Here is a 17,527-nt window from a genome sequence, read left to right as displayed (position 1 = left end):
TTCTGCTCAGGTGTGATCCTGGAGTCGCAGGATCGAATCCCACATCAGGCTCCCTGCATGGAGCCTGCTTCTCCCTCTGCCTATGTCTCTGCCTCTCTCTCTCTCTCTCTCTCTCACTCTGTGTCTCTCACTAATAAATAAGTAAAATCTTAAAAAAAAAAAACAGAATTATAAACTAAAAATTGATGATGATGATGGTAGTGGTGATAGTAATAGTGATGGTGGTGGTGATGGTGGCAGTAGTGGTTACTTGTAAGGGAAGGTAAAAAGTAAGAGGACGGAATGGAAAGTAGAGTTTGTAACAGTAACTCTAATTTAATTTTTAATTTGAAATCATGCAAAGCTTTTTCAGGTCTTGATCTCAGGGTACATTCATTGAGCCCTGTGTCAGGCTTCAAGCTGGGCAGGGAGTCTGCTTGAGATTCTCTCCCTCTCTCACTGCCTTCCCCTGCCTCTCACACATACGTGCTCATTTTCTCTCTCTTTCAAATAAATAAATAAATAAATAAATAAATAAATAAATAAATCTCTTTAAAAAGATGAAATCCTGCAAAATTTTTATGTAATTAAGAAAACATTGAAAAGAAACTAAGACATTCTTAAACTGAAACTAGCCATGTAGCATACTGGAGGCATAACCATACAGAAAACCAGTTAGATTTAAAAGGACGGGATCATTACCAAATCCACATAACTTCACTACATTCTGTAGTCTTATCTTTAACCCTAACATTGGTATTGTTATGTTGAAACTGTTTGTATTTTAAGATAAAGCAAATAAGATATTATGCTAATATTAGAAACCAGTATTTTCAGCACAATAGAAAAATGATAACAGGATAAAATAAGTAAAACCCATTTTTAAGTAATGGGAAAATTACCAGGAAAAGTAGGGTAAACAAGGGATAGATTTGTTATGGAGATTTAGGTTGGTGCCTTCTCCTTTTGATAAAAGCCTCTTGGGACTAAGAATCATCTGTCTTTTCTTGGTACAGAAAGATAGACACTGTTACAAATGGAGATATCTCTGTTATAAATGTAAATCTCCCCTTACAAAAAGGATACTTGTGCTCCATCTTCAGAACTTCTCCTATGCCTTCTGTTTCAAAAAATAACCTTTAAGTCAGAGAAATATGAAGTAGAATATTCTGATCTCCTGCAGGTACCTATTATCTCCAAAGCAGTACTTTTTAGGTTGAAAGTAGTTCCAGAGACTTACTCATTATAGGATAAACAAAAAGATGTGTATATATTTTCAGTAGCAATTATTTGTTTTTCTCACAGCAGGAATCCCAGCTCCCATGTATTTTGGAATTTTGATTGACACTTCTTGCCTCAAATGGGGATTTAAAAGATGTGGAAGTAGAGGCTCCTGCAGATTGTATGATTCAAATGCTTTCAGGTATGGGATCAAACTCGTAGCATCTCACTAATACAGCATTCTAGGTTTGCACAATGAAATTAGCAGTAACCATTTCTCACTGCAAAAGGATGATCTAACCAAGAAGCATGTTCTTTTTTATAGAATAATTTTATTATTATTTATTTGGCTAGACTTTTCATTTTTCCCCATTCCTAATCTTAACTCCCATTTTCAATGAGTAATCATTTTAAAAAATTCACAAAAGATTCCAGAATACAGTAGAATTTTGCAAGTTTATGCACACAAGTGGGTAATTCTCTGAAGCTCAGAAGCATTTAAATTTAGGTCACATTTTGGGTTTAATTCTATTCTTTTTCAAACTGAGCCAAACTGTCCCATTTACGTCAGATATAATCCCCCTGGGCAAGAGTTGGATTTGGCTCTAAATCTGTCCAGCTTTTATTGCCAAACTGATGTTCAATTATTCCAGTACTTGAGATGCATAAAAGTAAAAGGTTTTTTCTGTGTGTATGAGTGTGTATGGGGCTGAGGGGCATGGCTTTTTCACTATGGTATCATTCAGTTCAGTTCATCAAACATTTAGTCCCCTTATTGCTTAAAGCAGTGCTTCAATGGCTTAAAAGCAGGAAGGATTTTTTTTTAGATTTACAATCTGAGAATTTTCTGGAGGGATAAACTTGGTACTGAACTGTGTAAGTTGGACATTGGATGTGAATTGAGCCAACCATCTTAAATAAGTTTGTTTGATTTAATAGGCTTTGATGTTATGTGAGAAATTTATTTTGGTCTGTGAAAGGGACTTGATCTGTGAGTAGAATTTGTGCTTTGCTCACATTTGCTAAGGCTTTGCTCACATTACATTATTTTAATGTAAAGACAATGTATTTCATCAGAGACTGAATATGTGTGCAAGGTGACCAGAATAAATCATTTAACCTGTCCTTCCTTACCTTTCTCTTTTATGATAGAATGTGGAACTACAGGGTGCTTATTGAAGAAAGTGATTTAAACCTCTGGTTTATTCTTAAGTTATTCTGCTCCACCAAGAGCTCTGATTCTCCCTTAACATTGCTTCTTGCAGTTTTTTGTAGAAGTGCATTTGGGCAAGTTTCAAAGGTAGGGTAACCACATAATTTATCATTCAACCTGGATGCTGTTGAGACTGAAAAGGAGCACTATTAAGAAGTACACTGAGACAACACCAGCATAAGCTAGGACTGTTCTGGGCAAATAGGCATATGGTCACCCAGTCTAAGGGAATAATTTACAGAGAAGATGGAACTGATTATGCAATTAGTAGTAACCAAAAATTATGGCACCACTAAGAGATCGCTTTATATTTGCACACTGCCTTCAATAGTCTGTCTGATGTTCATAGAGAGGTCTTTTATAGCCACTGAATTTGTTCTTAAGAAAAACATCTTGGTGATGGTTTCATTGATAGATTAGTTTTCTTGATATTGATATGTATTGAATATTATTACCTTCCATTCCCATTTTGATAGTTGCAATAATTATGACCAAGCTTCTCTCTCCTTTTAGACACATCTATCTGGGACTAACTGTGATGCTGGGCACAGTGTCCATTTTCCTAAGTATTGCAGTACTTTTCACTTTAAAGAAAAATTGTGTTTCAAAACATAGAAGCTTCAGAACCAAGACAGAAGGAACAATGGTGTCTGCAAGAATGAGGAAGGAAAATTGTACTACAAGTGATCATTTGCTACAACCCAACTACTGGCCAGGCAAGGAAACACAGCTCTAGAAAAATGATGACTTGAAGCCATATTTTCTGATTTCTGGAAATTCTGTAAACAGATTTTAATCAAAGGCGTTTTAAATGTGTATTTTTTTTCCTTTCAAAATATGTCTTTGTGTTCGACCCTAGGTATTAAATAATGTACCTAATAGCAAATATCATTAAACAAGTTATAGAAAATGTACATAATTAATCCAAACCTTTTAATTCTTCCTTATATTATTATATTATTTATACAAATCCCTTATATTATCTACTCATTCTGCTTACTTTTGCCTTGTACCCTTTGATATAGTCACTGTATTCTTAGTGGAACAATTGTCCTGATAATCTAATGGCTATGTATAAAGTGATTTCTAGGGATCCGTGGGTGGCGCAGCGGTTTGGCGCCTGCCTTTGGCCCAGGGCACGATCCTGGAGACCCGGGATCGAGTCCCACGTCGGGCTCCCGGTGCATGGAGCCTGCTTCTCCCTCTGCCTGTGTCTCTGCCTCTCTCTCTCTCTCTATCATAAATAAATAAAAATTTAAAAAAATAAATAAATAAATAAAGTCATTTCTAAACTGAGATACTTGTCAAGAGGAAGAGAGTCCTGTTAAAAAATTAAATTTTATCTTGGCTTCCTTCAAACATGACCCTAATGAAGATCTTAGGATAGAATCAGAATATGTAGAGAAAGATTTCATTTTAAGCTCTTCCTTTGTTTTGGACTATAATAATTGATACAGAAATGTATAGTGGCAAATGATTTTGGAAGATTGGAATTTTGGATTATTAGTTCATCTACCGTTCATTGTATGTGCATTGTGTGTGACACTTGAAGTGACCATGATGGTAAAGTAATAAAATTAATATTAACATGCTTCATTGTCCTTCTATAAATTCAGTGGATTAAAAAATACTGTTAATACAGTACTGCCCATATTTTAATATATGTAAGCTTCTCCAGATGGATGCATATGATGTGATCATAAAATGCATTTGAAAGTTGAATTTCTGAAAGTCTACAGTAAGCTTAGGTGTTATAATAGGAATGCAGAGGTGATGGGTTTAATGATGGCATAGTTCTTAGGTGCTCTATCTGGCACTCATCACAGGGACTAAGGGCTTCTGGTCAGGGGACTGACACTGCCACAATCTGCCAGATAGTCCTTTGTTTCTGAACATTTCCTCTCTGCTGGCTTCCTGGCACTTCTCTGAGGAGATATAGTAGGTTCAGCAGTCTTCCATCATCAGCTTTATTATTATTGTATTTTCCTTCCTCCAATGGCTGTATAAGAGGGGCTTGGGCCTCCTTAGAAAAGCAGACTTAATGATTGAGACCACCCCTGTGGAGTCTTGAAGTTGTACCATAATTGTTAGCAGCCTTACAACAAACAGATCATGTAATCAGGACACTCCCAACAAGAGGTTTGTTTGAGGAGTTTCCAGAAGTCTAAGTCTAACAAGAGGGTCCAGCTCAAAAATGCAATAGCCTTAAACAGTGGAAGGATCAACTAGTACAAACAAAATAGTTTGCTGTCTTTTTATTTTTCCATTACATACCAGTCCTATAAATATGAGTGGAAAAAACTGGAGATGGAAAGTTTGGGGAGGGAGAGCAGAGGAAATTTCCTCTAAATGTATATTGTGTAATTTTATTTGAATTAATGATGCAACATTATCTCATATTGTACTATTTTTTAAAAGAAAAATCAACATGCTTTGTTTCCAGCAGGCCTACATCAGACCTGCTGCTGCTGTGCTAACTTGAGAGCAGGAATTCTTTTTGTCATCCTGGTATCAGTCTTACCCACAACAAATATTTATAAGGTGGGTGAGTGAGTATACTTGTCCAGAATTTTCTTTGTAGAGCTGTAATTTAAATTCAAGGTCCTCGTCCTGTCTCCCATGTCCTCTTTATTTTTCAAAGCTTTTTGTAGCAATATCCTGAAAAGTAAGTTTTTTTGCAAGTAAATTTCTAAACAGAATCCTATCCAGTATACTCTTGAGTAATTTGAAAAATCAAAATTGGCATGAAAGTTGATTGAATGATCTTTTTTCATAAAAGTATTGGAAGTCAGTGAAAAGGAAGCATTTTTTTAATGCATAACCATTACTTTGGCAGTGGAATTAAATATACTAAACTCAGTAATATGGCATATGAGGGTATAATTTAGTGGGGAATTGAATTTGCTAAGAGGAACCCTGATATTTTGGATGAATAACTTCATCTGACAGAAGTAAGCAGGCTTTTACGCCTCAGTAAAGCACATTATTAATTTTTTACTAAGAAACCAAACTTCATTTCAAAGGTCAAAAAAACTCCCTCAGCCCCAGGGCCAAACATTTAGAGGTAAGACATTGACTGACATGTGGGATCCCAACATCACTCCTTATTCTACAGCCATAGCCTCTGGAAGTGACCAGCACCTTAAAGGAACATCTGCTTCAATATAACTTTCAGACAGGTAAATCTCCAGCAATGTCATTTTATAAATGGAGTGACTTAAATTGGATTAATTGACATACCCAAGGTGAAGACAGGCAGACTAATGCTGATTTCTTCCATTACATCATGATGCCTTTAAAGCAGGTAATAAAAACAAACCCTCTGAAATTCTTAAAAACAACTAGAAGAACTTTTGTCACCATTAGCATTTAAGAAATCACCACTTAAATACTACAGATTTATATAGTCACACATAAAGGGAGATTGAATGAATACAGTGACTATAACATATACTCAAGAATAGTAATAATTTTTAGTAATTTTATAACAACTATTAAGTATAACGATATTAAGCACTCTCCTTATGTGTGCTTGAGACATGTTATTTCAATTTCAAATATCAGAATAACATTATGTGTTAGGTATAATTACTGATATTTTTAGAGGAAGAAAGCACAGTTTAGAGATTTTTAGTGACTTATTCAAGCTAACAAGTCTCAGTAATTGGTGGAACCAAGTTTAAATTGAATTTTATCAGTTTTGAACAGTCATGTTATGCCTGTATTAACCTGTACTCTAAATTATTATCTCTTGCTAATTTTGCTAAAAATAAATTTTGGACATCTCTGTTAGAAAAGTTTTAACACAGCAAAACATGTACACATTTTTATAAAAAGCAAATGATGCAAAATGATTTAAAATGGAAAGTACCAGTCCTGTAGCCCAACTTCACCTCTATTCATTCCTCAAAGGCAATAACTTCTCACAAGTTTGGGTCATTGATTTATCTGACCCTTACTTCCACATCTTTAGATAATATGCACATACCACGTCCTTGACTTATCAGCTTTGAAGCAATGTCTATTGAGTGTCTTCTCTGATAGGTTAGGAATGATGTCTCTCATCCTATGTAATTATACATAGTGAGATCCCTTTTCTGGGTTCCTCAAATGTCGCATCAATACCTCCATTTCTCATTCCGCTAACATAAATCATATTGTGTTTCCCCACCTTGTAAAATGACGATCCTAGAGCTTCCTCCTTTCCTTTGATGTCTCCAGACTCTCTTCATCTCCTTTCTGTCCCCTGTACCTTTACTTCTGCATTGTCAAGAATGATAATGTGAAATATGTTCAGCTCTGTGAACATGCCATCGGGAAAAGCCTGAATGTTTATGATCAAGATCCATGGCATCTACTGATGAAGCCACAAAATCTCACAATTAGGAGAAAAGAGAAAAACAGGAATAAAAATGTTTACTGAAGACCTATTATGAATCAAGCATTAGAAGCATATTAACACATTTAAATATTAATGATGTAAAAAAGTGTTTAATGCTTGAATAATTTTAGGATATGCTGAGTTAATGATAACTCTCACACAACTATACAATCCTTAATGTGATAATGTAATGCTAATTTCTTCAAGAGGATGTGTATTTCAAAATTATTTGGCACTAAATCCACTTTTTATTAAAAACTCGTGGACCTAGGTAATTGTCAATGCAGTGTATTAGGAAAACACAATTTTAGCATCCTCCTTTTAAGATTTTTTGCTTATCTTGTATGTCTAGTATTAGGCTTATGCAGTTTTATGAAATTTATAAATTTAAAAAAATGTAAAATTAACTAGAAAATCATTTTGTTTTAAAAGTTCTAGAACGGAATTTATAGTATAGGAAGTATCTGAACCTTTTACATTTTGAAAGAATGTTTTTAGCCTTTTATTTTTTTATTTTTTTTAAAGATTTTATTTATTTATTCATGAGAGACACAGAGAGAGAGGGGCCGGCAGAGACACAGGCAGAGGGAGAAGCAGGCTCCATGCAGAGAGCCTAATGTGGGACTCGATCCGGTCTCCAGGATCACACCCCCGGCTATAGGCAGCGCAAAACCACTGAGCCACCCGAGCTGCCCTGTTTTTAACCTTTTAAAGAAATAATACTTTGAAAAGTTTTTGATTGGTTATTGAAGCTTTAAAAAAAATCTGCTTACTGATTCAACTTTGAAAATGTATTTTTTTTCTAGAAAAATCTCCATGATTCTTTAAAGATTTTTTTAATTTTGTAAAATTAGAGCAAGTAAGCTTATATTATGCTCTTAGGTTTGTCTTTTTTTGGTGAATTTTGCTTAATAGAGACTTATTTTATTGAAATTTTCAAAGAAATGGCTTTTGGATTGTTTCTCTGCTACCTAATTTTATTTATTTTTAATTAATTTTTATTTTTTACTTTCCTTCTCTTTCTTAAGGCATGCTTAAAAAAGACTTTACCTAAATTCTTGACTTGTAGGCTTATAACTATGCTCTAGTTTAGTAATGAAAACATTAATTAATATCTCTTAATGTAAAATTTGTATATAATTAAAAGGGTTGCCATGCTGCAGTGACAGTGATGTTTCCCTAATTGTTTACAGATACGTTCTTGATTTTCTATTTAATTCAAAATTCCTAATTGCTCTTGAGGGAAGATTATTTAAAATTTCTGTTTGGATATTTTAATTTAAATGTGTCTTTTGGGCAGCCCGGGTGGCTTAGCGGTTTAGCACCGCCTTCAGTACAGGGCGTGATCCTGGAGACACAATATCGAGTCCCACGTGAGGCTCCCTGCATGGAGCCTGCTTCTCCCTGTGCCTGTGTCTCTGCCTTTGTGTGTGTGTGTGTGTGTGTGTGTGTGTGTGTGTGTGTGTGTGTTTCATGAATGAATAAATTAAATAAATAAATAAATAAATAAATAAATAAATAAATAAATATATAAATTTGTCTTTTATTTTTCAGATGAATCACATTTATAATTAGAGAATGTAGCCTATCCAGTTTATCTTTTTGGAAACTTATTGAGGATTTAAACCAGAGAAATCAAGTTATGAATATTAGTAAGTTCAGGTTTTGGAAATAAAATATATTAATTGATTATAATACAATACTAAATATATATTTACCAAATCAAACCAATTAATTATATCATTCACATCTTTTGATGCTTTTCTTTCATTTTATTTTTTCTTTTTTTTAAACTTAAAAATAAACATATTAAGATCATTCAATGTAATTGAATGAGTTTTGTGAATTGCTTCCAATTTTTCAAGTTTTCATTTGTAGAACTTAATGTGTTTTCTGTTATGTCTTTATGATATATAGATTTGATTTTTAAAAATTTGTTATAGTTAATACATTTTTTTGAATTTTATTATAATAATGCCACTTCTGCTGTCTTTATTAATTATGTTTACTTTATAAATTTTTGGCCCTGCCTTTTTTTCAATTTTCTGCATTCTGTTTAAGGTTAGAAATTTATTCATAGCATAAAACTGGATTTTCTTTTTACTTTAAAATTTTGTCTATTAGCAAATATAATTATCACACTTGATATTTAGTTTTCCTTTTTATATTATTTATTCCACTTTGTTTTACATTTCCTTCTTTGCATTTTCCTTTATTCTTCCATGTACTATATGTGCTGCATTTTTGCTTTTAGATTGCACTAACAATATGGAAATTCTATCCACTTATTTAGCAATTTCAAAAAATATTTTGCAATTGGTTATCCGAAAGTTATCCAAGAATTATAAAAATATACATTAACATCATTTTTCTCTTCTTAAAAATACAAAAAGTCAAATAAGAAATGCTATATATTGACTCTCTTTTTATAAGGCTAAACATTTAAAATGTTAAATTTAAAAGACTTAAATGTAAGACTTGAAACAATAAAATTGCTGGAAGAAAATATAGGAGGTAAGCTCCTTGACGCTAGTCTTGGCAGCAATTTTTTGGATTTGACACCAAACGCAAAGGCAACTAAAACAAAAATAAATGAGTGGGATGACACCAAACTAAAAAGCATCTGCACAGCAAGGGAAATCTGCAACAAAAGAAAAGGCAACCTACAAAATGGGAGAAAATATTTGTATATCATATATCTGATAAGAGGTAATAGTAAAAATATATAAAAATTCATACAACTCAACAGCAATAAAATAAATAATCTTATTAAAAATGGACAGAAGGACTGAGTAGACATTTTTGTAAAGAAGACATTCAGATGGCTAACAAGTAAATAAAAAGATGTTCAATATCATTAATAATCAGGGAAATGAAAATTAAAACCACAATGAGATATCACTTCACACTTGTTAGAATGTTATCATTAAGAAGACAAGAGATAAAAGGTGTTGAGAGGAATGTGGATTAAAGGGAACCCTTGTGAACTATTGGTAAGAATATAAATTCATGCAGCCATAACAGAAAACAGTATGGAGGCTCCTCAAAAATTTAAAAACAAAACTACCATATGACCCAAGATTCCACTTCTAGATATATATCCAAGGAAATGAAACAGGACATTAAAAAGATATCTGCTCTTCCATGTTCATCACAGCATAATTTATATAGACAAGATTTGGAAACAACCCAAGTGCCCATCAGTGGATGAATGGATAAAGAAGATGTGGTGTATATCTCTATATACGATGGAATATAATTCAGCCATGAGAAAGGAAGAAATCCTGCCATTTGTGATACATGGGATGGACCTTGAAGGCATTACACTAAGTGAAATAAGCCAGAGAGAAAAAGAAAAATACTACATGATATTACTTATGTGTGAAATCTAAAAAAAAAAAAAAAGAAGAAATAAAATTCATAGAATCAGAGCATAGAATGGTTGCCTGGGGCTAGAAGGTGAGAAGGTAGGGAGAAGTTGGTAAAAGTGTACAGACTTTCAGCTATAAGATAAATAAGATCTGAGGATCTAATATAAAACATGGTGACTATCCTGGTTAACACTGTATTGTAGCTTTTATTTTGGTATATTTTTTTTATTGGAGTTTGATTTGTCAGCATATAATACCCAGTGCTCATCCTGTCAAGTGCCCCTCTCAGTGCCAGTCACCCAGTCACCAACTTCCCCTTCCAAAAAAAAAAGGCATGTACCAACATATATATGCATATATTGATTTTTGCTCACTTAATTTTTTAAAAAATTCAGATTATTCATTATACATCATTCATAACTTGTTTTATTTTACTTAAAAATGTATCTTGGAAATGCCTGTAGGTAAATATTTATTTATTTATTTATTTATTTACTTACTTATTTATTTATTTATTTTTTTTTACTTATTTATTTATATTATGGTAAATATATATATATTATGCAGGTATCAAAACAAAATAAGATTATAATAATATCTTAATATTATTCATATATATATGAATATATATATATTCGTATAATCTTATTTTGTTTTGATACCTGCATAATATTTCACAGGCTTATCAAATAAAGATTTTCAATACTTCTCTAAAAAAAAAAAACCACACTGTATTATAGAATTGAAATTGCTAAGAGAGTAGAACTTAAATGTTCTCACAAACAAAAAGTGAGGTTATTGATGTGTTAGTTAACTAGATGGGAGATTCTTTCACAATATATATGTATGTCAAGTCACCACTATGTACACCTTAGATATCTTACAGCTTTATATGTCAATTTTACCTCAGTAGACCTGCAGTTTAATTATAAAAAATAAAACTACAAAAAGTTGTTTTTACTTTCAATCTCTCCTACTCACAATTCTAAGATTGTTTTATTAATGTAATCAAAGATTTAAGAGCTAAATTATTAATAAATTATTTTTATGTCTCTTGTCTTCGCTATATAAACAAATCACAAGGAAAATTTCAAGCATGCATCCTTTTGCCTATCTTTATTTATTTCTTTAAAATAGATTCCTGGAGATAGAATGTTTCAAATATACTAACCAGTGACATTCTAAAAGAGAAAGACAAAAGAACATCACACAAGCAGCATTTGAAAGATGACCTGTCCTCAAACTTCACCAATTTATCAATTTGATAAATTGAAAATGGCATTTCAATTTCATTTTTTTTATTAGTGTATTTTTTTAAAAGATTTTACTCATTTATTCATGAGAGACACAGAGAGAGAGGCAAAGACACAGGCAGAGGGAGGAGCAGGCTCCATGCAAGGAGCCCAACATGGGACTCGATCCCAAGACTCCAGGATCATGCCCCAGGCCTAAGGCAGGCGCCAAACTGCTGAGCCACCCAGGGATCCCCTGTTAGTGTATTAAAACATAGGTCTACTGGTCATATTTCTTATAGGTTGTGTTCACAATCTGTCACAAATATTATTTGGTGATTATTTTATTAATAATATTAGCCATAAGTATGTTCCATGTGTAATAATTTTTCTAATTTGAGGGCTGTATTATTTTGCTAAAGCTGTCACAATAAATTACCACAGACTGGGTGGTTTATACAACAGAAATTTATCTAAACAACGGTTCTGGAGACCAGAAGTCCATGATCAAAGTGTTGGCAGATTTGCTTTCTCCTGAGGTCTCCCTTCTTGGCTTGCAGATAGCTGCCTTCTCAATGGTTTCACATGGCCTTTTTTTCTGTGCACATGCATCCCTGGTGTCTCTTCCTCTGTCCTAATATCCTGCTTTTATAAGGATATCAGTCAGATTGGATTTGGGCCCACCCTAATGGCTTCATTTTAACTTAGTCATCTCTTGGAAGGTTCTATTTCCAGATACAGTCCCATTCTGGAAGACTGGGGTTAGAGCTTCAACATATGAATTCTGAGGGAACATAATCCAATATATGACAGGAGTTTAATTTTTTGTTTAATGTAATTTTTTACTTAAATATTTTAAAATTATAATCATATACTCCTTTATAGATTCTACATTATATATATGCTTAAAATAATTTTCTTACCTTATGATGGTCTAATTATCTGCATTTATCTATGTTTTATAATTTAGTTTCCAAAAATATTTAATGTATCTGGATTTATTTTGGTGTATTTTTTAAAGATTTTATTTTTTTATTTAAAGTAATCTCTACACCCAATGTGGAACTTGAACTTACAACCCTAAGATCCAAAATCTCTCTGACTGAGCCAGCCAGGTGCCACTTGATATAGTATTTTGAGATGAAGAACTGAATTATTTTGACAAATTGTTAGCCACTTGCTCTAATACTATGTGTTTAGAAGTCCCTATTCTCCACCTTTACAAATTATTAAATTATGAGTGTCTGGGATTTTCTAATCTCATTAATATGCTATTTCTGCCCAGGATCACACTATATGAGAATTACATATATAAAGTATAAAAATGCATAAAATACATTTTAATTTCTGACCACTCATGCCTGCCTTCATATGATTCATTCTCAAAGTTTAAGTATATTCATTTTTTCTTCTAGATAAATTCAAGATTATTATATCAGCTTCCAAAAATATCCATTTGAAACCTAAAAGACCACTTATGTATAATCCTTATATATATATATTGCATTTATATATAATGCATATTTCTTCTGGATCTATAAAGCATTTTAGTGTGTATATATATATTTTTTTCTAATTCCACATAACCTTAAGATTAATATTTACTTCCATTATAGATACAAAAAATCTGATCCTGTAAGAGTATTATATGAGTTTAACTGACTAGCTAAAGTTGTAGTGTCAGGTTTTAACAGAGCAGAAACTTAAAACCACAGCTCTGATGCCTAGTCTAGTGCTCTTGACACTCACCATATGTAGTCGAAATTTCTTCAAAGCCCCAAACCAGCAGACATAGTGATATGATACAAGGTACCATATATCCAGGATGTTCAGTTTTGATTTTGACAAAATCAAGTTTTCAATTCTGTTCTACAATATTTGCCTGTATCTAAACAAAAGTAGTTTGCCTGTGTTGTTTTCATTTTTCTCTTTTCTTTCTAGTATAGATTTCTAGGCTGGGTAAAGGGCTTTACTTGTAAAATATATATATATATATTTATATATTTGGTAGCTCATGTACTGCAGAGAACCTCACAATGATCAAGGGACACCATACCTACTACCCTAGTAATCAGAGTGTCGGCCCTGCAAGTGATTTTATTTTTTTTTTTAATTTTTTTTAATTTATTTATGATAGGCACACAGTGAGAGAGAGAGAGGCAGAGACACAGGCAGAGGGAGAAGCAGGCTCCATGCACCGGGAGCCCGACGTGGGATTCGATCCCGGGTCTCCAGGATCACGCCCTGGGCCAAAGGCAGGCGCCAAACCGCTGCGCCACCCAGGGATCCCTTAAAAGTCATTAGTTAACAGATAGGAGGATCCGGACCACAGAAGTGGAAGTTCTTATAGCCCACAAAGTCAAGTTACCTCCTAGCAGTGTGAGATTGCTACCTGACTCATCACCAGTACCTATCGTTGGCCAACCTGAGTTGAGAGTCAAGGCCTTTGAAGTTCAAGATAGACTAATGGGACAAAAACTGGTGTGAGAAACTATGATAACTTTATAAATAGAGCACCCATACTAATACAGCATATAATCTTTGACATCATAGATATGTAATGTGACCAGGGCCTTCCCAGGCCTTACATTACTAAGCAGAGCTACCTCTCTCATCTCTCATTTTCTCCTCTCCACCCCACTCACTTTGTTCCACTCAGGATCCAAAAACCCTAACTAAAGTACTATGTGCTATCCTTTTCTATTCCATTAATCTTATTTCTCTTTATATTGCTCATATATATACATATATATCTCCTCTTGCTCATTTATCTATTGCCTACAAGTTCCACAGTGTGTCAAGGAATAGTTGTCTCCCACTGAAATGATCTTGGCACAGAATGGGTACCCAGTGACTGAAAGAATGAAACATTACAGATCTGAGAGAAATAGGATAACTGAGTAAAAATCTGAGATGAGGAAGGCTTCTTCTCCATTAAAAAAAGAAAAAAGAAAAAGAAAAAAACCAGTTTGTCCTTTAAAAATATGTGTAAATAGATATCACATACTGGAAGCTAACAAACTTTCGACCCAAAGTTTTACATGATGAATTTTTACAGAGAGGCTTTATTTATTAAGGTATTATTTACAACTAATGGGGCTTTACTACTGAGGTTATTCAGGTGCATCTACAATAAGACCCTTTAATAGATTGCATTTTCAAACATTCAGCCTCCAACATCAGTACGACTCAATCTTAGATTATACAGTGCTTTAGGCCAGGTCTGGCTTGGATTAAATCCATATTTTAAAAATTCAGGCATTGATTTATTTCATGCCTAAGGCCAATGTGATTGGAACATACTCCATGCTTCATAAGCAAAATCCAAAGTAGTGAAATATTCCAATTTCAAGACAGAAAAGTATTCAGGAGGCTAACAAGTGCATCTGTTTTGCCTTATTCAGAAATGCATATTAAAAAAAAAAAAACTACCAGAACCCTGACCATTTTGAAAGTATTTAGTTTACTGCAATTCTGTTTGTGATGAGTGTTTATTGTACATTTTTAAATGGAGTCTTTGCCATTATAAATCTGGGTCTAGATTGCCTGGGAGCTGGCAAAAATGCCGTCTGTACATGGACATCACATCACCTACTCTCCTGTCCACTTTGCCATACCTCAAGGAATGCAGTCACTCTCATGGCAGGGGCTCCCGGATTCTTTGCCTTCATCAAAATATTCTGCAGTCCCTAGGAATTTGTCAGATAGCCAGGGACATTAATTGCTGCTCATGTGTGGCCCTGCTCCTGAATGCTCCCTACTACCTGTTATTTCCATGCCTCCTATTCCCCCAACTTGTAAGGACAAGGTAGCTCAAGTGCTTGGCTTCTGTACACAGGATACTTATTTAAGCCCTGGGTCTGAAATAAAGTGCTGCTTCAGTTTCCAGCATTTTTTTCTTCTATTGCCTTCCCATTAGATGGTAAGTTCCTTTTTCTTCCACTATTGAAGAAAAAAAAAAAATGATGGGAGAAAGAGGAACAACTCCTTCCTCATCTTACAGTTCCCTCTAGTTACGATTTCATCCTTCTTTTATTATTACCTAGTTTCCGAAAATAGTCTGTAGAATATTAATAGCAATTTGTTATCAATCACTAAGTACAGGCATTGTGCTTCTATAAATATATAGCTTCAATTAATGATCTGAACAATCTAGAGGTGTATATTGTGATCCCTGTGTTACAAATGAGAGGGACACTGAGGTTAACCAATTTTCAGAAAGTCACAAAGAGTATACATAGCTAACCCTGAATTCAAATCTGCCTTCTCATTGCTTTCTTAAAAATACAGAACGTTCCTGTCTTCCTTTCTTATACAACACCAGTCCTATTGGATTATGGCACCATCCTTATGACCTCTTTTAACCTTGATTGCTTCCTAAGAACTTAATCTCCAAAAGCAGTTACTCTGAGTAGTAGGGCTTTAATATATGCATTTTGGGGCAACACTCTTCAGCTATAGCACCTCTTTTTTAATATAAGAGAGAATAACCAGACACACTGACCACAATAATAATTTAAAGTAGCAGTCAGGGGCCCCTGGGTGGCTCAGTGGTTGAGCGCCTTTGGCTCAGGTCGTGATCCCAGAGTTCTGGGATCGAGTCCCATATCGGGCTCCTTGCGGGGAGCCTGCTTCTCTCTCTCTCTGCCTATGTCTCTGCCTCTCTCTGTATCTCTCATGAATGAAGAGAATCTTTAAAAAAAATAAAAATAAAAATAAAAAAATAAAGTAGCAGCCAATACAATGTGCCCATATTGTTTTTAAATTGCAATAAAATTTACATACCATAAAGTTCAATGGTTTAAAGTGTACGATTCAGTGGGTTTTTAAATATGTTGAAACATCATTACTGTCTCATTTTAGATCACTACCCCGCCCCCCAAAACTCACTGCTCATTACTTATGAGCAATCACTCCCCACTCTCCTACCCTGCTGCTACCCCTGTCAACCACTAATCTACTTTCTGTCTTTATGAATTTGTCTATACTGGACCTTTCATACAATTGGAAATATGAAAAATGTGACCTTTTGTGGCCATAATAGTTTTAAATACTTCAAAATTTCTCTTATTTGATCTTCCCAGCAACAGATAAGGCATCTTATCTCTTATCTCATCTCTTTAACAGATGAGAAAAAGTGAGATACGGTTTAGTAACTGGGTAGCAGAGTTCCTAAATGCAAGAGCTGGACTTTAAGCCTTAGGCAGTCTGTATTCGGTCTGTGATCTCAACTATAATATGTTTCTACTTCAAGGAGCTTGATCATACATTATCTTTAGAATCATCAATAATGGGCAGAATAACAATTGGATACTGCAGGAAAATAAAACATCTATGGCTGAGTGAATGACACTATTAGGTTCAAGTTGGCATGACCAATATGGAGTAGGATCTTGATCTGAGGTGATAATAAATGAAGCAGATTCAACTTCTTTGGAAGAGAATAAGCTAACTGGAACTATGGTCAATGGCCTAGACAACTAGGATCATTTCTAGATGAGTGGAACATGATAAAGAAAAGGAACAAGATTATGTTCAGGATATAACATGTATTTGTCCTCCAAGAAGGAAATAACAAAATAAGATTAAATTTTACGAGACTATTGGTCAGTCATGTTCAAATAGTTGGAGATATATGAGGTGCATCCTCTTAGGCACCAAGATCATAAGAAAATATGGTAACTTACTATCACAATGTAAGCGGAAAGAGATTAGTTAACAGTAGAAATACCAGCCCATTGGATGTTACCTGGAGCCCGCCCATGAGCCTTGATTCCTGGATATTGTATAGGAACACTTATCAGAAACCCTACCCACAAGAGATTTGTGTATACAACGTTCAAGAACTCTTAATTGAACACTTTGCTATTGACAGTCTCTGGAAGAGTAGGTATAAGGAGGACAACAGAAAAAGAGAGATGAGGGATGAGAAGCCAGTTACCACCTGTGTTCTTTTCCTCTATTGCTACTATACAAAGTATCACAAACTTTGTGGCTTGCCCCAGAACAAATTTATTCCCTTCTGGGTGTTGAGACTTCAAGTCTGAAATCAGTTTCACTGGGATAAAGTCAAGGTGTTGGAAAGGCTGATTCCTTTTGGAGACTCTGAAAGGAGAGTCTATTTTCTTGC

The 17,527-nt window shown here is 34.1% G+C and overlaps 2 protein-coding genes across 11 annotated transcripts in view; both read left to right on the top strand.

The window, feature by feature from the left end:
* The window catches only part of SLCO1C1 (solute carrier organic anion transporter family member 1C1), a 56,004-nt gene extending 51,999 nt beyond the window's left edge, over window positions 1-4,005 (top strand). Inside the window, exons 14-15 of one of the 2 annotated variants that reach the window (XM_072798775.1) lie at window positions 1,288-1,402; window positions 2,927-4,005. In XM_072798775.1, the coding sequence (XP_072654876.1) occupies window positions 1,288-1,402; window positions 2,927-3,149 (338 nt within the window). In that variant the 3' untranslated portion in view covers window positions 3,150-4,005. Of the gene's footprint in view, window positions 1-1,284; window positions 1,403-2,926 lie in introns of both variants that reach the window. The other variant, XM_072798774.1, reaches the window with a different exon arrangement.
* A 1,442-nt stretch (window positions 4,006-5,447) lies between these two features.
* SLCO1B3 (solute carrier organic anion transporter family member 1B3) overlaps window positions 5,448-17,527 on the top strand; it is an 85,046-nt gene continuing 72,966 nt past the window's right edge. For 3 of the 9 annotated variants that reach the window (XM_072798759.1, XM_072798757.1, XM_072798758.1), the window contains exon 1: window positions 5,448-5,592. The gene's annotated coding sequence lies outside the window, so the exon portion shown is untranslated. Of the gene's footprint in view, window positions 5,593-5,650; window positions 5,718-17,527 lie in introns of those variants that run through there. The other 6 variants (XM_072798764.1, XM_072798760.1, XM_072798763.1 and 3 more) reach the window with 5 other exon arrangements.

The sequence above is a fragment of the Canis lupus genome, chromosome 25 (genome assembly GCF_048164855.1).
Source record: "Canis lupus baileyi chromosome 25, mCanLup2.hap1, whole genome shotgun sequence".
In the NCBI taxonomy this organism is placed as follows: Eukaryota; Metazoa; Chordata; class Mammalia; order Carnivora; family Canidae; genus Canis; species Canis lupus.
This window is presented reverse-complemented; position numbering and strand designations above follow the sequence as displayed.